At 41.1% G+C, this 22,207-nt stretch overlaps 3 protein-coding genes across 7 annotated transcripts in view; 1 reads left to right on the top strand and 2 right to left on the bottom strand.

Moving 5' to 3' along the window:
* LOC138945502 (fibrinogen C domain-containing protein 1-like) overlaps window positions 1-22,207 on the bottom strand; it is an 89,695-nt gene that overhangs the window by 7,009 nt on the left and 60,479 nt on the right. The window lies entirely within an intron of this gene.
* LOC138945503 (ficolin-2-like) overlaps window positions 1-22,207 on the bottom strand; it is a 134,973-nt gene that overhangs the window by 104,929 nt on the left and 7,837 nt on the right. The window lies entirely within an intron of this gene.
* LOC138945497 (uncharacterized) lies at window positions 231-13,712 on the top strand. Of its 5 annotated transcripts, none has more exons than XM_070316930.1 (5): window positions 243-436; window positions 948-1,101; window positions 4,979-5,346; window positions 7,216-7,362; window positions 11,220-13,710. In XM_070316930.1, exon 5 carries the CDS (start codon window positions 11,364-11,366, stop codon window positions 11,826-11,828), a length of 465 nt encoding a protein of 154 aa, XP_070173031.1. In that variant the 5' UTR covers window positions 243-436; window positions 948-1,101; window positions 4,979-5,346; window positions 7,216-7,362; window positions 11,220-11,363; the 3' UTR covers window positions 11,829-13,710. The 5 variants fall into 5 exon arrangements, 4 of the variants coding, with proteins under 4 accessions (XP_070173033.1, XP_070173031.1, XP_070173030.1 ...); XM_070316929.1 differs by having other exon boundaries at window positions 243-788; XM_070316931.1 differs by lacking the exon at window positions 243-436 and adding an exon at window positions 560-615.

Raw genomic sequence — 22,207 nt, 5'->3', positions numbered from 1 at the left:
ATTTAATCATAAATACAGCTGTATTTAAAAATAATTACACCTGTATTTAAAAATATATACAGCTGTATTTATTATTAAATACAGGTGTAATTATTTTTAAATACAGCTGCATTTAAAAATAAATACAGCTGTATTTAAAAATAATTACACCTGTATTTAATAGTAAATACAGCTGTATTTAAAAATAAATACACCTGTAATTATTTTTAGATACAGGTGTAATTATTTTTAAATACAGCTGTATTTATTTTTAAATGCAGCTGCATTTAATAAATGCAGCTGGAACAAATTAGAACTTGAATCGGAAAATGTACGACATGCAAAGCGACAATCTCGTGGAGATACTACTTCCGGTTTGCGCCATGCACCTTCCAACAGCCCACCATTGCGTCAATTTGTTGCAGTCTGGTAATGAGCCAGAAGAAGTTTTAAGAAGGTAAGCAACGTTTTGTTTGCTTGTTCATTTGTGACTTAATGGAAGAAACAATGCGTGATCTTTGAAACACGGGTACCGGGTCCCGGTTTGATAACCACTGGCAGTGGCAATCAAAGATGGCGTGTGAAAGCAACTTTCTGTGTTTTGGAGTTCATTAAATGTTGGGATGAATATGTCAGGTTTGAGGATGCACATTTCTGTAGGTTCATCTCGGTATTCCACCCCCTCGGCTTTCTGTTGTAAATATTAAGCTGAGCACGGTGATCGAATGTGGAAGCTACGTTTGGTCAAAGGTCACAGAAGATTTGCGTCGTGCAGCGAAGGAAAGAATCGCGATCTTGTTTCCGAATCGGTACCTCTTTGTTTTTCATTAGACCTGTCATTCTGCTTGCTCGGCTTTGTTAGATGTTTGCATATCGTGTTGCTATTTTCTTTGCTTTTATTATTGTTTCTTACTTGTGCTTCGTTTATCGATACAACGCAAGTAATAAAAGTGTTTGGCAATTTTCAGGGAAAATGGAATGCTACAAGTACAACGCATGGTGTATTCCAGGATATCTGATCAAGAGTTGGATGCGTTGGTGGAACCAATTACTGCTTCCAACAAGCTTACTGGGTCCTTAATGATACAAGCTCGTCTGAAAGGACAGAGGACAGTACTTCAGGTAACTCTTCTGTGCTGAATATTAGAATAGTAAAGCTTCAAAAAGGAATTTTAAACTGTTGAAAAACAACTGAGAAATGGACCAATGTTTCACAGTCACAGATTCTGATTTTAAAGTTAAGTAATACCGTTTTTATATTTAGTCAAGTTTTGACTAAATATTTTAACGTAGAGGGGGGAATCGAGACGAGGGTCGTGGTGTATGTGTGTGTGTGTGTGTCTGTCTGTCTGTCTGTCTGTGTGTGTGTTTCGATCCATCATACAACGCCGCAGCTATGGAGGTCAATGCGTTGCTTCGGCAGGGCACTGTGGACTCCCCTAGAGTTGTATTTTGGGACCATGATTTTATGTTTTCCGCTGGAAAACAGTTTACGTTACCTGAATTTGCAGCGTCATTTCCTGGGTGATGGTGTGCATCTAGCAAACGTATATTCCCAAGCTTGGGACCTGTTGGCGTAACATATCAAGATCAAGAAGATCAAGCAACGTCAGGACAGGCCAGGTTGTACAAGTCCCTTCGTCAGGCGATAAACACAGTCGGTTTTTGTGTGATTAAATAATGTTGTAGCCGGGTCAGGTTGCATTGTGCGTTTTGACTGATCAGCTTACAAAGCACGGGTATAGGAACAGGGAATCTTCAAATTGTTTACATTTTCTTTCTTGTTTGATGCGGGTGGGTGGCATTATAAATCGACGGCTCTAAATGGGGTCAACCAGATCGGTAGATGGGAAGTAACTCGAGTTTATGACAGGCTCGTTGTGGATGATGTCCCTTGTCTAAAAACCAGTTCAAGGTGGAATGGTTCTTCGATCAACACGATTGTTGAGTGTTCTGTCAAATCAAGATATCGTGACATGTTTCAACAGTATGTTTCTGTGTTGGTGGATAGTATGGATCAGTGTTTTTCCAGAGTACTTGGAAATAATTTTCAGGTGAGATTCTGATGAACATGTTGGTGTTACGATGCCTTTTCATGTGAGCGTTTGTCAATTCAGAGAATCAGAATATTTGTTCCTGTGGAGGTACTGAGCGAGTTTTGGCGAGGAACTGGGTTGAGCTACGGTAGGGTCACTGCGCATGTCTGGTTTTGTTCTTCGCGGAAACGCTGTTGGGTTGTGTCCAGTCGCGTCCCTTGCAACAAGATGGCGACAAGCGCGTTACGGATTTACTGTTGTGGAGAGTTGATGGACGACGATGATGAACAAGCAGTACTGTTTTATTGTTGATGTGAATGTAATGCCAAAACATCGAATCATCGATTCGAACGTCAATGAAGAAGTGAGCGTGAAAATCGAGCGCAAAACAGCCGGGTAAAAGTTCAGGGCGCTAAAGTACATTTGAGCCGAAATCGCACCCAAACTCCTGTTGACCTCATTTCTTCCCAAAATAAACATCACTGCTAAAATAAAATGCATTAAAACCAAGACAGTATCCAACCCAGTATCCTTAATTTTTGAAAGGCTAAGTGATTTACAACAAATGTCTTCTCACAATCCGTAACTTTGTCAAAAAATATTTGCAGAAGTTTCTCACCTCGCCTTGGCAGCCATCTTGGAACTGGAGAGACCCTACGCAGGAAGCAAGGTTGAACGTTGGTTAACCGGTGACGTCACTCCAGTCGTACCGGACCGAGTTTTTGCGACCTCCGGTTCGACTAGAGTCACCATAGTTGACGCCAAAACTCGCTCACTGTATGTCAATAGCCTTGACCCACAAGTCAGCAGCGAATGTGATAAACGGGTTATCTCCCCTGAAAAGCGAAGCAAGCTTCGAAGATGGCGACGATGGAAAAGAGAAGAACTGTGAGCGAACTGCAAAGGTGTGTGTGTGTGTGTGTGTGTGTGTGATGTGTGTCAGTGTGTGTGTATATGCGCGTGCTGTGTGTGATGTGTGTCAGTGTGTGTGTATGCGCGTGCTGTGTGTGTGTGTGGCTGTGCTTGCGTGAGCTTGTGTGTGTGTGTGTGTGTTTGAGAGAGAGAGAGAGAGCGATAGTGAGAGTAGGGTATGGTTGTTGGTGAAAGTTGAGTTGGACGCTGGGGTTGGGTGGGTGTGTGTGTCAGAGAGGGTTGTGTGTGTGTGTGGGGGGGGGGGGTGGACTGCGTGTGTGTGTTTATTTGTGTGTGTGAGGGTTGTGTGTGTGTGTGTGTGTGGGGGGGGTTGACTGCGTGTGTGGGTTTATTTGTGTGTGTCTGTGTGTCTGTGTGTCTGTCTGTGTGTGTGTGTGGGACTGCGTGTGTGTGTTTATTTGTGTGTGGTGTGTGTGTGCCTTTCGCCTTGTATTGAGGAAATTAAACTGCGTTTGCGTATTATGTGTGTGTTTGCAAGCGTGCGTGTATGTTAGGCATATCTCAGTAGGTGTGTGTATGTGCGCGTACGTGCAATGTGTGTGCGTGCGCGCGTGTGTTTGTGTATGCATGTGTGTGTGTGTGTGTGTGTGTGTGTGTGTGTGTGTGTGTGTATGTGTGTGTGTGTGTGTGTAATAGAAACTATCAAGAACAAAACAAAACTGAACAAACGAAATGTTTTCCCCCCAACTCTGATTATTGCTTGTTTCGGAGACGACTGTGATTTTGACTTTTTGAGTAAGCCTACACGAACACACAAGCTCAATACAGCCGGCAACAAGTTCGCCGGTCGGGGCAGTGAAATACTATTTCAAATAGATCTATTTCACTAAGAATGTCAATGGATATAGGGCAACATACTTATTTTTTAAATCAGTGATTGATTAGATCGTCATATTTTTGTGACACTGAGACCAAACCATCAAAAAATTAGCAATAGGCCTTGAATCAAAGTCGTGCGAGATCTGACCTTGCTGCAAATGTACGTGTACGACTTGATTGTGTTGACGTTCAACTGGTAAGCTGGGCGATTGCAGGCTTTTATCCAGCGAAGGCAGCGATCTAGATGGTACAGATGCTTTCCCGGTTTCACAAATGGAATGAATTTCACGCCAACACAGCGTTCAGGATACCTATCATCCGTTTTACATTGTCCCCAAGCACAGCGCTTGTTAGGCGGCATTTGTGTGTGTTTGCTTCCTAAAACAAGGGAAGTAACTCCCAGAGCCTCGATATGTGGATATGGTTAATTACCTCGGGTGTTTGTCATTTCAGTGAATCAGGAAATATTGGTTCCTGTGGAAGTACTGTTTTGTCAATCACCTGTTATTTTGCCTAGGAGATTCCAAATTTATTTTGGTTGTGGTACTGTGGGCTAGGTAATATTTCATGTGTTGTTTGACTTTGCAGAGAATCGGGAAATGTTTTTCCTGTGGAGGTACTGTTGTCACTTGTGTTGGCTGGTGCCTCACAGATTACAAACACTATTTTGGTTAAAGTACATGTACCGTGGGCTAGGTAATATTTCATGGTGGGGCTGATTTTTCAGAGAATCAGAAAACATGGTTCGCTGTTGTTCTTTTTGTCAAATTAAGCTATAGGGCCTCAGAGATTCCAACATTAGTTAGTATGTGGATTTGTTAGCCAGGTATTATGTTGGTGTGTGACAGTTCAGAGAACCATGATGTAATTTCCTGTTGGTGTTCTGTTTGTCATAAATGTATTGAGCCTCAGAGATTCCAAACTCGTTTGGTGGGGGTACTGGGTGCCAGGATTTGAGTTTGACACAGAAAACACAATTGGTTTGAAGTACTTTGGGCCAGATTTTAATCAATTTCTTTGGTTTGTATTTCAGACTCCCAAAATCTGGTGACAACTTCAGAAGTATGGGATATTAAACACCTTTTACAGGCTGAACAGTGAAGGAGTTGTTAACTCCTGCAAGGAGCAGCAGACAAGTTCAAGGCTTATGTGTAATTCTCAGTAATCTGACAAATAAGTCTGTGTTCACATATCCTGTTTTTTATGCACAGGAATATGCCTCCCAGGAGGGCAGCGTCAAGGCGGGTAGCCGAAGTGACCCGAGCCGCTGCAGGTCGGCCGAGGGCCAGCAACCAGACAGCCTCGCAGCGACAACCCGGTGGGTTTGAGTCAGCCACAGCAGGAGGGGAAGAAAGCGCCACTGCTTTGGCCGCGGTATTGGCAGAACTACGCAGGCTGGGGGAGCGGCAAGAGACCTGCCAAGTTGCCATTGTCTCGCTCCAGAAAGACAACCAACGTCTGCAAGAAGCTGTTTCGGGTGATCGTGAGGCCATCGCCTCAACATCGGGATCGATGACAACCGGTACCAGCAATTCTACCCTGTCTGGCTCGGTTGCCAACCTGGTCAACACAATCACAGGTGAGGCGGCCACCCAATTGGTGCCTGTTGTTTTGTTCGTCGAGGATAAAGTTAAACGCAGGATCTGGGGCCCGGGGCGTCAATCCACAATGACAACTGAAAAGTTTCAAATGGAAGCGTGTCAATGTTAATTGTAATTCAATCTGACAATGATCTCTTTCCTGCGTTCATGCGGTTGCAAACAGACCAGAATTGGTTCTGTTCTGTTCACATAGTACTTTGAGTTCACTTACATGCAAGGGTGATGCACAGTATTCCTATGGAGAGAACTTCATCTTTAAGTGTACTTCGATTAACTGAAGATATTCAATTGTTTACTTCAATGTGGGAGGTGTGCAATGTGTAAATACACATCAACTCAGTCAGTAAGATTTATGTGCAGGTGTATGATGCAGAGCTGTCAGCCCCTATGAAGCTTCATGTGTACCAATCTTGAATTTATAGTGTAGCAAATGGTGTTTATCTTTAAGTATTGCATCATCTTATAATCCACTGCACCTACATGTTTATATGTCAAGACACAAATGTTGCAATAACTGTGTTCAGACAAGAAAACAGCAGCAGGAACAAATGAACATTGTAGAGTGTCTGTATAACGAAGTAGCATTTTCTGTTTTACAAGTAGCATGCTACATCGAAAGCGTAATAGTCTGCAGCTCTAATTGGGCCACTAATGTGGCATGGTGCTTTTGGATTCCACAAGTTATTTTGCATGTTGTTTTTAAGGCAAATATGTCAGAAGCTCCTAAAGAACTTTAGTGGGTAAGCCTGTGACATTGTTGTCCACATAGAGAATACTATATGGTTTCCTATGAAATACCAGTTTTACACAAGTTGTGCTTTTAAATATTAAACTGCGAACAATATTTCAAAACACTAGTGTAAAACTGGTATCAAACAGGAAGCCATGTAGTATTCTGTTTATCCTACATACAGGGTTCGTACAGGTCATGGAAAGTCATGGAATTTGATTTTTAATTTTCCAGGCCTGGAAAGTCATGGAATTTCAATTCAAGTCATGGAATTTCAATTCAAGTCATGGAATTTAACATAAATAAGAAAGAAAAAAAATTAACCTTTAGCACGCCAGCTTTCTTTCGAGTTGTTTCTTGACAACAAAAAGTATGCGGAATTGGAACGAATTACCAAGGAAGATCTTCGCAATGAACTGTGTATCGCGGTGAAAAAAATGACAGTTCGTCAAGTCACAGTGCTAGTGACGGTTATGAAACGGAATTTACGAAAGTGCAGATGGATACAAACAGTGGCTGGTCCAGTTTAGTGAAATGACAGGACCAGCAAACATTACCGATAATCTGACTGCGTAGCAAATGCTTGACTTGCTTGTCAAAGAGACACTGCGTAGAAACTGACTCAAATTCAGTGCAAAGCAAGCCAGTGTCAAAACTGGCAGTGACAAGATGCAAAAAGTTTGCGTGTTCGGAAATGGCGACCTGTGGATCTAGTCATGGAAAATGTTATTGAGGCTCATGGAAAAGTCATGGAATTTTGTTTCTAAAAACCAGTGGGGACCCTGTACATACTGTTGCATGTTCATTGCTGTAAATGTCCCTTTGTCGAAGCGCCCAGATTGAAGAAGCTTAAAAATTGAACCTGGATCTCTCCGAATGCCTCGTGTAATCTTTTATGTCAAAGCAAGGAAATGTCACTGGTGTGGTGTTTACGTTCTTAAAATTCTTCCGAGTGTTCAAAGAAGGACGCTTGTTTCGGTATTGGAGGCAGTGAAAAATCAGGTCCTTGTCAGACAAGACCTCTTTACACATGCAATGTAGAGTGAATGGTATTGTTATGACATGAGTGGTATGTCACGTTAGTGTAATAAGTTGTATTCTTACACGCTCCACAAAGGCACAGAGTACGGGGAGCCATCCAGCGGGTTGATCCTGGTGGAGTAGCTGTCAGAGCTTTGGCGTTGAGGCCCACGAGACGTCGTCTGTACCAAGTATCAGGACCAAACGCTCTCTGGCATCTAGACGGATACCACAAGTTGATATCGTGAGTACAGCTACAAATACATACACTGGGCACAAAAAAATCCTTTTTCAAAATTTGGTGAATGTTGAGTGTGTCCGGTGGTGGGGAGGATGTTGGGGGTTGTGCCAGTTTGAACATGGAATTTGAGTGGATTGATACAGGTGGCATAAGGAATTCTCTTAAACATTATTTTATGACGCTGGAATCTTTCTTTTAAGACCTACATAACCCTGAGATAATAAGGTCTTATAATGGGGGTAAACTTACAGAGGTTATGAGCAGAATATCTTAGAGAACAGCATACCTGCCAATTGCTACGATTTTGGCGCAGCATGCTCCGATTTTGCAGGAATTGCTACGCTGCTACTCTAAGCCCTGAGCTGCTACGCTAAAAAAAAAAAAAAAATGACAAGCGTGCAAAATGTTCACTTATTGCTTGACAATCAACAATCAACAATGAACATTGCATAACTAGTCGAGTACCGATGGCTGGGAACCACTCCGTTATGACTCGATATTGTCCACGTGACTTGCTTAGCAAATCGTGAATTTTATTGCAAGCATTCGCATTTCCGGTGACTCTATGCGCCAATTGTGAATTTGATTAGAATATGCAATGCACTTGTTAAGTTGTAAGCTGTGCACAGTGACGGTGTTAGAAGTGGAAACTGGAGGGAGACAGGATAAAAACGGGGAAACGTAAGGGTGGTGAAGATTATGGTGCAAGTTCCACGCCGATGCGGGCAAATCATTTTCAACGATTTTTGCCGAAGAATTCGACAGACTTTGCGTGTATAGGTAATAATACCTGCTATTCCGACTTGGTTGTGTGACAGACGTTTTCTTCCACACGAGATTACGTTGATTGTCTAAATCTACTTTTTGACGGAAGTGACCGAACAACTGTGAATGACGTCTCGTTATATGGGAATGACGTCACAGTCATCGTCACAGTCTGTATCTTTTGAAGCATCTCATTCTTCATGACGTCTTTCTGTGTCTGCATCCGCAAAATGTTTGTTCATTCCGGAATCTTTGTCATCTATGTTCAGAACTCTGTCCTTATAGTGTCAGACAAACAGGCCTCCTGAGCGAACCACTTTCCAAGGGAAGTTAAATTCGCGTATGGAAACAGTACTGTCGTCTGGGGTGCCGTTTTCAGTATTCTGAGCGTTGAAGAATCTGTAAAGAGAAGAAACGATAACAGCAGGAGAAATAAAAGTCGTGTGTGCATTTTATGTTTTTTTGGAGTGACGATTTTGAGTTTGAATCCGTTCTTGCCATGCTCCTAAAGCGTGTAACATACAATCTTGCATACGTTTGCTTTAGTAGTGGCAAAGAAGGAAAGCGTGTGACATTGAACTATGTTTAGACGGTTGTAATGTCGTAGAGCTCTCAGAATCTTACAAACGTTTTTGATGGCATTTTAAATGCGGGCTTGCGATTCAAATTTAAGATTATGCGAGTGCTACGCTTATAAACACCAATTGCAACTCTGACATTGGGTGAAAGTTCCAAAATGCTACTCTTTGGGCTTCACAGGGGTTGGCAGCTATGAAACAGGGTCTTGAAAATGTCTTGTTTGGGATCGTAAAAGGAAGGGCGTCTTCTAAGGGGTAGGTGGGTAACGAAGGTGAGTCGTGTGCAAGTATTTTCTTTTCTTTTCTTTTTATTTTGTCATTTTCTGGATATGTAATGAAAGACTGGTCCATTGATGATTTCCCCACGGAATACAAAACATATTCTGGTTATACCTTACCATTTCTACTGGGTGGTTATTTAAATTTGGTTGCTTGGTGTTTTTTTTAACAATAAACACCCCTTCAAGTTAACAGAGAAATAAGCAGAGGGGGGAATACTTTTCGGTGAATACCAAGCTACCTAGTCCTAACAAATAACCACCCAGCAACCAGTCTGAATCCTCGATAGCTCATAGGTTGAGAAACCACACTGTGTGGTCACTGCTTGGTGACTGAAAAGTTCTGAATGCTCAAATATTCGAAAGAGGAAAGAGCTCATACATACTGCATTTACACTATATTCATTTCAGGTTTCAACACACAGAATCCAATATAAGATCCATAAGTTTGGTTGTTTTCTAAATCAAAATCTACGTTGTACCAGACACAAGGTCTCAAGGCAAGTAACTCTCATATTTTGTGTAGAAAATAGAGTTGTTCCCATTTTGCATTTGTACAAATAAAAAGACAGTAATCTGTAGGTCAATTATATTTCACTTCATAAATAGAACTTTTTTTCCCGAGATACTTAAACATGAAAAGAACGCAAAAATATTTGCCTTATCGTCTTAGCAGAACAACTATGTACTTTATTTTATTCGAAATTAAATTAACTGCTATAAAGAGTTTGCAGAATTGCGCAATTTTCACAGAACTCTTCAACCATGGATTAATCACATGCTTGTGCAGGTAGACTGGCTGAGTGAATAATACTTGATCAAAATAATTATGTGTGCTGTGGGCAGGCTGTCTGTCTGTCCAAGGACAAAAAATGTAACGTTGAGCTGTTATCTCAGAAGTTTATACAGCTAGACCTCTGAAACTTTGCACACTTTTAGGGTTTGATGATTTCACGAAGTGACCCCAGTTTCGTTGACCCTCATCAAATTTTGGGGTCACAGCGGGGTCATGTTCGTTTAATAAAAACTTAACGTTGATGTTATCTCAGATGTGTTTTTAGCTAGAGCTTTAATAGTACGCACACTTCTAGGTTTTGATAATCTACCAACTTGACATAAGATTGTGGGCGGGGATGTAGCTCAGTCGGTAGCGCGCTAGATTTGTATCCAGTTGCCTGCTGTCAGCGTGAGTTCGTCCCCACGTTCGGCGGGAGATTTATTTCTCGGAGTCAACTTTGTGTGCAGACTCTCCTCGGTGTCCGAACACCCCCGTGTGTACACACAAGCACAAGACCAAGTGCGCACGAAAAAGATCCTGTAATCCATGTCAGAGTTCGGTGGGTTATAGAAACAAGAAAATACCCAGCATGCTTCCTCCGAAAGCGGCGTATGGCTGCCTAAATGGTGGGGTAAAAACGGTCATACACGTAAAATTCCACTCGTGCAAACCACGAGTGCACGTGGGAGTTTCAGCCCACGAACGCATAAGAAGAAGAAGACGACATAAGGTTGATTGACCTTCGTCACAGCCCACTTCGTCAACATCACGGGCCAAAGAATCTAGACACAGCCATCGTCGAACGCTGAAGAAGAAGAAGATTGACCTTCGTCAAGTTTTGGGGTCACAGGGGGTCATGTTCGAATCAAAATATCTTAACATTGATGTTATCTCAGGTGTTTTTGAAGCTTGAGCTTTGAAACTTTGAACACTTGAAGGATTTGATCATCTACCTACGTGACCCTAGTTTGGTTGATCCCTGTCACATTTTGGGGTCACAGTGGGGTCAAGTTTGTAAAAGCTTTACATTGCGGTTTTCTCAGTTATTTTTATTAAATTTCACTGAATTGTATGTGTTATTAACCAGCAGACATTACCAAAATTTTGCTTATTTTAATCAAATTTTAGAGTCCCAGCAGTTAGTGGAATCCTCCTTTTAAGACCTACAAGACCCTTAAGGCTTATGGACATGACGAAGAAAAGTCATATAAAGCAATTGCTTTTCTTGATTTATTTCTTTGCAAAATTGAAGAAAGGTGGATTAAATGGGTTACACACCTTTTCTCAATGATATATATTAAAAATAATGGTCTTGATTCTCGGTCATGAAAAAGCACTTTGACCATTACTTTTTAATATTTACTGAGCATGTTACCTGTACTTATTTCCCAATAACTCTTTAATCAGAATTTGTGTGGTGAAATCACATATGGAAACGGATCTCTGTTTGTTATATTGCAGGTGGAAAATGGTGATTCATGGGGCAATCGATGGCTTTAGCCGGGCCACTACCTTCCTCCATGCCACCGAAACAACAGGTCAGAGACCGTTCGGGATCTGTTTTTGGGTGGAACCCAACGCTTTGGACTCCCGTCAAGAGTCCGCATGGACCATGGTGGCGAGAATCTGGATGTCGTCGCCCTCATGAATGAACACAGGGGAGAAGGGAGAGGCAGTGCGATGCAAGGCCGCAGTGACCATAACCAAAGGATCGAGCGTCTCTGGCTCGACGTCTGGAAAGATGTGGTGAACCCTTACCATGACCTGTTTACTGCAATGGGAACACCACAGGCAGAAGGTGGTCTGGGGATACTGAACATGGACAATCCCATTCACTTGTGGGCCCTCCACTATGTTTTTCTGCCCAGGCTGAACCGGTCCCTACAGTGGATTGTGGAACAGAAGAACCACCAACCCCTGAGGACAGAGCGCAACAGAACTCCCCTGCAGCTCTTCTTCAGGGGGATGCTGGAGAGACGAGCCAGCACATCCACAGCAGTACAGGACTTCTGGAAAGGGAGAAGCCTTCAATCGATAATCGAGGACCATCCTTTGCCAGACAGTCGTTAGGATGTGCCTGCCACGGCTTGCCCCCTCTCTGAGGAACAGCTCGTGCAACTAACGGAGCGCATTGACCCTCGGAGTGGGCCACCCACCGATCAACATGGTCAGATGTTGTTCTCCAGTTCGTTGCCAACATGCTCGAGTAAAAAAAAAGTTAGCTTGTGGACACCCCAAACCTGAAGTGTATAGCAGACCTGTGAACCCATACGATTTTGCCATATTTTGTACGCTTGATTGTCCAGACTACAAGCAGATTGGTCAGTGGAATCACAAGAAAAATTCATTGTCTACTTTTATTTACAAGCGCATTCCAAAGCCGATCCAGTGTTTTGACACATGATTACTGCTTTTGTCAATGAAAGAAGCATTCGTTTTAAATTGTAAACTTATTAGGCTACTTGCCCTATCCGCTCCAGCCACGTAATCGTGCAATAAATCTGCAATATCTTGCATGGCGTTGGGAGGTGTGCCTCAATTTGCGGGTTTGCTTTGAGACCTCAGAGTAAGGATGTGTCTGGGTGCAGACACTTCGCCTTCAAAAAAGTTAATTTGCACTGAGCAGCATTGGGCTGCAACAATGAAAGCCTCAAAAACAATCATAAAGTTTGTTCAAAGTACCAAGCATGGTAGAAGGTATAAGCAACTGTTTTTTTCAAATTGGTTTAAATCTGCGCTCTAATTCTAAACCAATCTTTGTAAAGTGGAAAGTCATTCAAATAAAGCGAAATTATGTCCGCTGTGTATTTTATTATTTTTAAACACAGGTACTGCACCACGAAAACAATATTGCTAAAAAAAATAAAAAAAATATGTACACTTTGTGAAAGAAAGTTGTAAAGAAAGTTTTACACAATGATTTGCCATTAGGTTACCTGTTTAATTGCACCAAACAGACATGGGATTCTTCCGTAAAATTACGGAATTCCGTAAATTTTTAGGCTCCAGGGATCATTCTTGAGATTCGTGCAAATCCGCTGAGAAAATGTTGGGGTATATGTAGGTAAAGACCCAAGTTTTTCGGACGGTCCGCTGATCGCGACGCTCCATTCCATACTATTCTTGAACGGTTGGTTCCTAAAACGGTCAGACTGTTGCTGGTCGATCCGTATGGGAACGCGCTCTGTGTCTTTGTCTCCTACAGTCACCGTTTCAACGTAGCTATCGGGGATTCAGTATAAGCTAAAGCATACCGTATGAGAATGATTCGGCGCCATTTTTACATCGCTTCGAGCCACTTGCCAAAATGATGAGGAAGCTAAAGCGAGACGAAACCGTTCTATCCCGGGAAATTGACCAGCAGAAGTACAAGAAAAATCTCTGGAGATTCGACTGGCTCGATGAAGTTGTATCATTGAGCTGGAAATACGAGAAAGGCCAGAAGACACAAGACGTGAAACTGAAAGTTGGCGATGCTTTTGCTAAAATCAACTTGCCGGGAAAAGCTTAGTGCACTTTGTGCAACGATGTTAATGTTATCAACTACGGTTCCAATGGAAAGACTGCCCTCAAAAGCCACTTGAAAAGCAACAAGCACCTGACTATCCTGAAAACCCAGTCGTGTAATCAGTCACTGGGGTCGTTTGGCACCGACAAGGTAAGAACATTGAAACCACACCGTCACACACCACCACCCCCCCCCCCCCCCCCCCCCCCTCCCTCTCTCTCTCTCTCTCTCTCTCTCTCTCTCTCTCTCTCTCTCTCTCTCTCTCTCTCTCTCTCTCTCTCTCTCTCTCTCTTTCTCCTCCTTATTTTGAGTCTTAGCGTAAAATTAATTTGAGAAACATGGGAAGGAAGAGAAAGGGAGGGGGGGGGGCTATGATTAAGCTGAAATATGCATTTCAGGGCCATTTTTGTGTGTCTAAAATACTAAAAACCTTCAGCTTCTGGGGGCTTTGCCCCCAGATCCCGACCAGGGGCGTTGCCCCTGGACCCTACTGCGGCCCCCAGACCCCCACTTTAATTATCACTTTTTCTGAATCCCATGTCTGACCAAATTTCTTTTGATGTATCTATAGTATAGATTTATAAGGTTGAAAATTGCTGAAAGTTTTTAAAACAGACTATTGTTTTTGAAAAAGACCTTAGTGTATTTTTAGGTTTATTGATGCTAGATATATTTATATATATATATCCCATGACCTCCCTTCTTTGTCTCTGTTACTTCAGTATGGGTATATATGTTGTATTTTTATAGCTCAATAAATACATCATGGACTCCAAAAAATATATGATAGTGCAGATTCCGATTTGGGCAAAGGACTACTTTCCTCCCGACCTTTGACCTCGCGCCGAACAATGTGACACATTTGTATGAAGTTCTAAAATCGTATTGCACGGCCCAGAAAACCATATCAGTTGCACGCAAAAATGAATCTCAGAACTGATCTGATGTATGAGATGCAATAAGCAAAAGTTTCTTTCATTATGAAAGCAATGCAGGTCGAAAAAAACGAACATTCAACTTACAAGATAACCAGATGCTAGCGAACCAAAACAAAAACACGAGTACCCTCCCCTTGCATCGTTAGCAGACGACTTTTGAGAACTTCTGTCGGTAGTGTGTTTTGGTGTGCGCCTTCAGCTATCAAACATCGGCTGTTTCACGTGTTTTGCGAGCAAGTCTACTCTTTTGCCTGGCTCTGCAGTAAGTCCACATATTTTTCCGTAATCCAGTCATATTCCTTCAAAATGCAATCAATCGGCGGTGACAGACGTGTCGGTCGCGTTTTCCTCACACGGGCCATACCAGTTTAAGTTCATCCATGCAAACACACTCGCAAAACAGTTTATCACGTAGATACATTTCAAATAGGGAGCAAATGGTTAAATCTAAACCTACATATTTGTTCCCTAAAATTTGCTTCTCTGTCAATAAGCCTAATTACACACGTTCGAGAAAAACAACGTGGAATCAATTCTGAATCGAGTAAGCCAAATGGGTCCCAAACCCGTTTCGCCCGTTCTGCCGACCTGAAACGCAAAACAAAAGAATTGTGCGCTTCAACTAAATTAATTTCTATTCGACTTCATTACTTTCTTGCAACTTACGAACCTTTACTTAAAGCTTTTAAATGGTCTGAAAGTAGTGTTACCGCGTACTTATCGATGCACTCATTCGTTTTATTTTTTCAGCGACGGTCACTTAGTTTAAGGTTGCAAAAGGGCTAAGTCTCGCTGGCAACAGTTTTACCCTGCACAGATCGCAACAGTGCCGCTAGTAGTCTACACTTTGTGTTTGATGGTAGAATGGGATATACAGATTACAACACTCGTGGTTTTTTATATGGCTTGTATTTCAGTCAAGACCCAGCGGGAATATCAATCGAGAGCCACTCGCCAGAGGCTCGTGTCTCCCGATGATATTCATCCGCTGGGTCTTGACTGAAATACAAGCCATATAAAAAACCACTCGTGTTGTAACCTATACATATATATGGCTTACCCAATCCAACGTATAAAGGAACTCATTGTTATTCAGCCATTAAAGACATTTTCCGAATTACAATGGTTTAATAGCCAACTTGCACAATACCCCTTTTGAACAGCTCTCTGGTGCGAAAGATAAGGAAGGTTCACTTCCCTACGGGCAAACGTTTTGCTCTCACAAGCACTGGTGTTCTCTGGCTTGTGTAAAAAAACCAAAATAAAATCTCAATCGCCTTACTTTTGTATACAGGACATGCTTGGGTACTTTGAACGAACTAAAGGATTATTCTTGCGGCTATTATTGCCGCAGCCAATAAACCTTTAACGACTTTGTGTGTGTCGGTGTGTGAATGCTCTGATTTGTTTTGCTATTGTGTATTGCCGTGAGCTCTGGCGAGAAGGGGTGATTAATTTATGTTCATTATTATTATGTCTCACTGTGTTTTCACAGCTGTACAGAACAGTGAAAGGGATACTCGTTCAAACTTTGGTATGATGCCATGAGCGCCATAGTTTAACTAGAGTCAAATCAGTTATTTTTCTTTTTATATTCAATGGTGCCTCATTCACCCATATTCATCAGAACATAAGCTTTTTGCAACGTTCATTGAAGGTCAAGGTCCCTTTAAGTTACCTATCAAACCTCATAGTGGTGTTTATTGTTTATGGTTAGTGTTTTCCCCATGAGCAATTTTTTTATTAGTGCTTTTGTGAACACGAAACAATTAACAAGTGGCTCTATCCCATCTTCCCCCCCCCCCCCCTTCCACGTGGCGATATAACCTTCGTGGTTGAAAACACCAAATAAAGAAAGTGTTTTAAACATTTTCAGTTCTCCATTTAGTTTGGTGAAGTAGTGTAGAGCATTTTTTGAACATCAATAATCATGTATGAATTTATTGCATGTTTGTTGCTAGAATATTAATCATTCTTCTGCTGAAGAACTTTGTGCCTGATGAAAGTAAACATTGTGGTCAGTCGCATAGGTACCCCCCGCGGGTTTGGGGGAAGAATTTACCCGATGCTCCCCAGCATGTCGTAAGAGGCGACTAACTGATTCTGTTTCTCCTTTTACCCTTGTTAAGTGTTTCTTGTATAGAATATAGTCAATTTTTGAGTCACTTGAGAAAAAGTGACTCTATGTAATCGGTCAGTGTTAGTCTGTCCGGCCGGCCGTCCGTCCGTAGACACCACCTTAACGTTGGACTTTTCTCGGAAACTATCAAAGCGATCGGGCTCATATTTTGTTTAGTCGTGACCTCCAATGACCTCTACACTTTAACGATGGTTTCGTTGACCTTTGACCTTTTTCACGGTCACAGGTCAGCGTCAAAGGAAAAATTAGACATTTTATATCTTTGACAAAGTTCATCGGATGTGATTGAAACTTTGTAGGATTATTCTTTACATCAAAGTATTTACATCTGTAGCCTTTTACGAACGTTATCAGAAAAACAAGGGAGATAACTAGCCTTTTCTGTTCGGCAACACACAACTTAACGTTGGGCTTTTCTCGGAAACTATAAAAGTGACCGGGCTCAAATTTTATGTGAACGTGACTCATTGTGTTGTGAATAGCAATTTCTTCCTGTCCATCTGATGCCTCATATAATATTCAGAACTGCGAAAGTGACTCGATCGAGCGTTTGCTCTTCTTGTTGTAAAGATTTTAGTCAAGCAGTATGTAAGAAATGTTATGTCCTTTGTACTGGAAACTTGCATTCTCCCAGTAAGGTAATATATTGTACTACGTTGCAAGCCCCTGGAGCAAATTTTTGATTAAGTGCTTTTGTGAACAAGAAACAATTGACAAGTGGCTCTATCCCATCTCCCCCCTTCCCCCGTCGCGATATAACCTTCGTGGTTGAAAACAATGTTAAACACCAAATAAAGAAAGAATAGGCACCCCCTAAAATCAAAGGTGAGTTTTAGATACTAAAATGTGCCAACAATTTTAACAGCACACCCGAGTCCCCTTTTTACTTTAGTTGCAAGATCAGTACATGTTCTATCACGGAATTTTGTTTTGTTTTTGTAATTATGTGTATTTAGAGATTTTTCAAACCAAACTATTAATCTTTGAGCTCAGATGTCCTACTTTTTGACGTATTGGTATGTTTATTCAAGGTAAGCTAGACGAATCATTTGTATCAGGAAACTAAAATAAATGAAATTCTGATTTTATGTGAAAAATTGAATCAGTATCACAACAATTTCAAAAATTATTCATATTATGTGCTGGTTAATGACTATTAAATTTGCAAGCCAAAGCTCTGTTTGCATTCTGAATTTTGCATGTAAATGTCCCATTTCAAAGATCACCTATATATTTAGGTGTGTGTGTAGTCTTTTTAAGAACATCAATTATATACATTTATTGGATCTTGATTGCTTGAATGTGTATGACACATAATTCTTGTGTATGAATAAATGTGTATGACAAGTTTGAATATTGGATAATACAAATTGTTTGTATGGATTTTGATTCCTGTATGGTGAGGCAATGAACATGTGCGAGTGAGATGTCTATGATGGACAGCAAAATGTAGTTATGGATTCATGGCTGCTAGTCTCATTTCCAGTCATATTAAAAAAAACAAGTTGTTTTTACAAAAACACAAAACATAACTCAAGTTGTCTGCCACAAATACAATTAATTTTAATCAAACAAGTTTCATGCAGAAAATCCACTTTAAATAAGGAAAATCATCACAAAATGGAATGCATACTTTATGTTTATCACATCACAAGACACACTGGTAATACTTGGCAGGTGAGAGTTAACCCATCACACAATGGAATGAATATTTTTATCACATCATTAGACTGGTATTACTTGGCAGTTGAGAGTTAACCTATCACAAAATGGAATGAATACTTAATTTTTATCCCATCATAAGACTGGTAATACTTGGCAGTTGCGAGTTCATCCATCACAAAGTGGAATGAATACTTTAATTTTATCACATCATAAAGAATACATCGGTTCTACTTGGCAGGTGACAGCTGAACAGTTAGCAAAACAGTCACTATTTAATACTGGTTACAGAGACGAGGAATTGAGGCTGAAATTTATAAACTAAACAAGAAAGCTGAAATTGTGTGAGCCGTTTGTTCGTTCATGGGCTGAAACTCCCACGGCTTTTACGTGTATGACCGTTTTTACCCCGCCATTTAGGCAGCCATACGCCGCTTTCGGAGGAAGCATGCTGGGTATTTTCGTGTTTCTATAACCCACCGAACTCTGACATGGATTACAGGATCTTTTTTGTGCGCACTTGGTCTTGTGCTTGCGTGTACACACGGGGGTGTTCGGACACCGAGGAGAGTCTGCACACAAAGTTGACTGTGAGCAATAATAAATCTCTCGCCGAACGTGGGGACGAACTCGCGCTGACAGCGGCCAACAGGACTGAGCTACATCCCCGCCCTTGTGTGAGCAGTGACCTTCACTACAGAGGAGTGTAAAACTATAAAAGGAAAAGCAGTAGACAACGCCAGTTTTGGTTAATTTGGTAAAACATAAAAACAGACTATCGTTACACAGGGCACGAATATCACATTATCATAACTGTTACAAACGCTTTTGAGTTTATTAATTTGTATACCATTATGAGACAGTATAATAAAGTTGTTAGCGTGCAATTGATTTGTTTGTATCCGGTTTATGGTGTATATTGCCAAGTTTTGTATGGGACACTGTAACGCTAGTCCGAGTGCTTTTGATATTTTGCTGGCAACGTGTTATTCGTGTAGTAGGGGGGTTGAACCATTTATTCTGTACATTAGGTAACTGATACCTGATATGATGTGAAGTGCTTAGTTTACTTGATCAATAGTCGAGAGAAATACAATGCTTTACATGTTTTCCATGGACAGCGTTACACGGAACACGAAAAGCAGGCAACATCATGACAAACAGTGGTGCAAAAAAACAAATAAAAACAGAACACACTCTTGAAACACAACGGCAATTTAAATAATGCAAAACACAAACATCAAATCTTCGAAAGTCTCTCTCTTGCATTTAATAGCAAGTAAGAAATGATGTACGGTACAGGCACCCAAAATAAAGCTTATTTTACTGAGAGAAAAAACCCACACACACCTTGTCTTAATAATTTTAAGATTTCAAAGTTCAACGTTAAACACACCCCCCCCCCCCCCCTGCAAAAAGCAAAGAAAACAATCAAAACAAAAACAAGGTATGTAAAGGAGTATAGGAAACCGGTTAAATCAGGGTCATGTTTTTTTTTTCCTTTGCAGCATGACCTCAAATAATTCAGTTTGAATACATTTGTGAATTCTCTTCAAAATTGCAGAACAAACATTTTTTCGCAGGGTGTGTACAGAAAGAAACACCAACACCTACGGCTACCAAGCAAAAATAATGCGAAACACAAACATCAAATCTTCGAAAGTCTCTCTCTTGCATTTAATAGCAAGTAAGAAATGATGTACGGTACAGGCACCTAAAATAAAGCTTATTTTACGGAGAGAAAAAAACCACACACACCTTGTCTTAATAATTTTAAGATTTCAAAGTTCAACGTTAACCTCCACCCCCCCCCTCCAGGGTGTGTACAGATAGAAACACCAACAGCTACGGCTACCAAGCAGAAACTAAACGCACCATTGAAGGAAAGTTTTTACAATAAATAAAATCCACCCCCTTCAAGAACAGCCTGGGACAGCTTCTGCCTCAGTTCTTGACGTGTCGGGCAGACACCTGCATTCTGAGGGCACAAGTTGACACTCTGGGGAGTGGCTTTTCGGGTGTGTCCACAAACACCACGGTCAGAGGACTCTGGTACCCTCCTGGTACTGTGGACCGGCTCCCAGACATGAAAAACACGAAATCTGAGATGGTGGTTTCTCCGCACTTTCCATCTGAAACAAGACAAAAAAGAAATTCTGAAATAAAGGAAACATCATCCCGCTTTCTTAATAAGCATACAAGTACCAGGACTCAAAAGAGAGGGAATTATTGCATGCTTGTGTTCATTTGTAGAAGCGTAGAAATGTTAAGCATGCTTTGCGACACAGAATGAAATGCTATTTTGAAAGCGTAACTTTTCTTGAGACTTTTTTTGAGCTGCTTGACGTTCAGTTTGATATGTGAAGGCAAACGAGATTCATTTTCCCAAATCTTTGGAGCTTTCAGGGGTAAAACCATGTGTTTATCATTTGCTGCTTTACATACAAGTTATTCTCCTGGGCCTTTTCCCATTTTGTGACATGTATTTTCAGTCCTTAAAACATGTATTAAATGGCAACTTGAATGTATACTCTCCCAAAAAAGAAACTTGACACAGGTAAACATTGATGTTTTTCAAATATATAATATATGTTAGAGGAAAGCACCAAAATTCAGTTTGAAGTTTGTCGGTTACATTGTTGCTAACAACTAACCCATAAAAAGAACATAATTGAACCAAGACTTTACTGGGTGGTCGCCCTTTTATTGAATTGCAAAAATTCTCGTCTGCACAAAAATCATGTGCATGGAGAGTATCGAGAGTATACATATTTTCTTTAGTAATACTTTTTTTTGTGGTAATACTCCAGGTTGTTAATGATGCAGACTTGCAACAAAACAACATAGAATATATATATATATATTATTTTCTTGGTAGTGTTAGCAGTATTCAAATTCATGTCACAACTTCCGGTTTCCATGTTATGAAGGTGCTTTACTTTAAAACCTTTGTATTTTTACTGAACACTAAGACAAACAAAATGTGCAAGTATTTGTTATTCTATCTCTGCAGGCCAAGGATATTTATGAAACTAGTATTTGTGAATGAAATTAATTTGTACAGCTTAAATGTCTCAAGTTAAATTTAATAAAAAGTCTACTTTATAACATGGTTTTCCCTGGTACACAGCTCTGGAGATTAAAGCTGTGGTCTATTTATGACTTTCCTGGGCTACGAGGTTGAAAAATAGGGATACAATCATGAACAGAATTCTGTACAGCAAACGCTACCCGAAACCCCACCTATACGGCGTGTATGACCTTGAGAGCTTCAGTCAACGCTTGAATTTTTCAGGGATAACAGCCGGTTTGCTCTCTCAAGACTGATCATATTTTATCTTCAAGAGAGATCAAGGGGAAAAAATAAACGCCCCGGCGAAGATTCGAACTCTCGACTTCGTGTCTCATGTCCTAACCACTAGGCTACTGCGCCAATTGAGAAAATGAAGGAAAAACATTGATATGAATTCATGTTATGTTATTCTTGAAGCAGCATGATTTATATCTCTATCCGCCCATTGTTCAGAAGTTTGTTTGTTTGTTTGTTTGTTTGCTTAACGCCCAGCCGACCACGAAGGGCCATAATCAGGGCGGAGCTGCTTTGACATATAACGTGCGCCACACACAAGACAGAAGTCGCAGCACAGGCTTCATGTCTCACCCAGTCACATTATTCTGACACCGGACCAACCAGTCCTAGCATTAACCCCATAATGCCAGACGCCAGGCGGAGCAACCACTAGATTGCCAATTTTAAAGTCTTAGGTATGACCCGGCCGGGGTTCGAACCCACGACCTCCCGATCACGGGGCGGACGCCTTACCACTAGGCCAACCGTGCCGGTTGTTCAGAAGTGAATACATGTATAACTATTTCTTAGATGTCTGGTTTCAACTGGCTTTGGAGAGATTCAATTACTGTTCTTGTCATTTTCTTGCATGTTGTAAATAGAGATATCGCAGCTATTTGCATGGCGCGAATGTCGTGTAGCATGACGGTGTAAACATGTACTGCGATTCTGTAAAACATGTTTGCAAATAAAGGCAAATTTTAATGTCAATTTTTACGTTTTTGCAACGCATAAATGATAATTCAAGCGTAGAATGATATAAAATTATCAATTTTTTTATCTTTGACAATACTGGTGAAGTGGCCTAGCGGTTAAGACATCGGCCCCGACATTTCGAGGCCCCGATGCCTT

This window comes from Littorina saxatilis, linkage group LG13 (genome assembly GCF_037325665.1).
Source record: "Littorina saxatilis isolate snail1 linkage group LG13, US_GU_Lsax_2.0, whole genome shotgun sequence".
NCBI classification, from domain to species: domain Eukaryota; kingdom Metazoa; phylum Mollusca; class Gastropoda; order Littorinimorpha; family Littorinidae; genus Littorina; species Littorina saxatilis.
Note: the sequence above shows the minus strand (reverse complement) of the source record. Positions and strands in the feature narration are given on the sequence as shown.

What these genes read in the sequence shown, in the direction of transcription:
- LOC138945497 (XM_070316930.1), top strand. Translation starts at nt 11,364, where the DNA reads ATGGACCATGGTGGCGAGAATCTGGATGTCGTCGCCCTCATGAATGAA.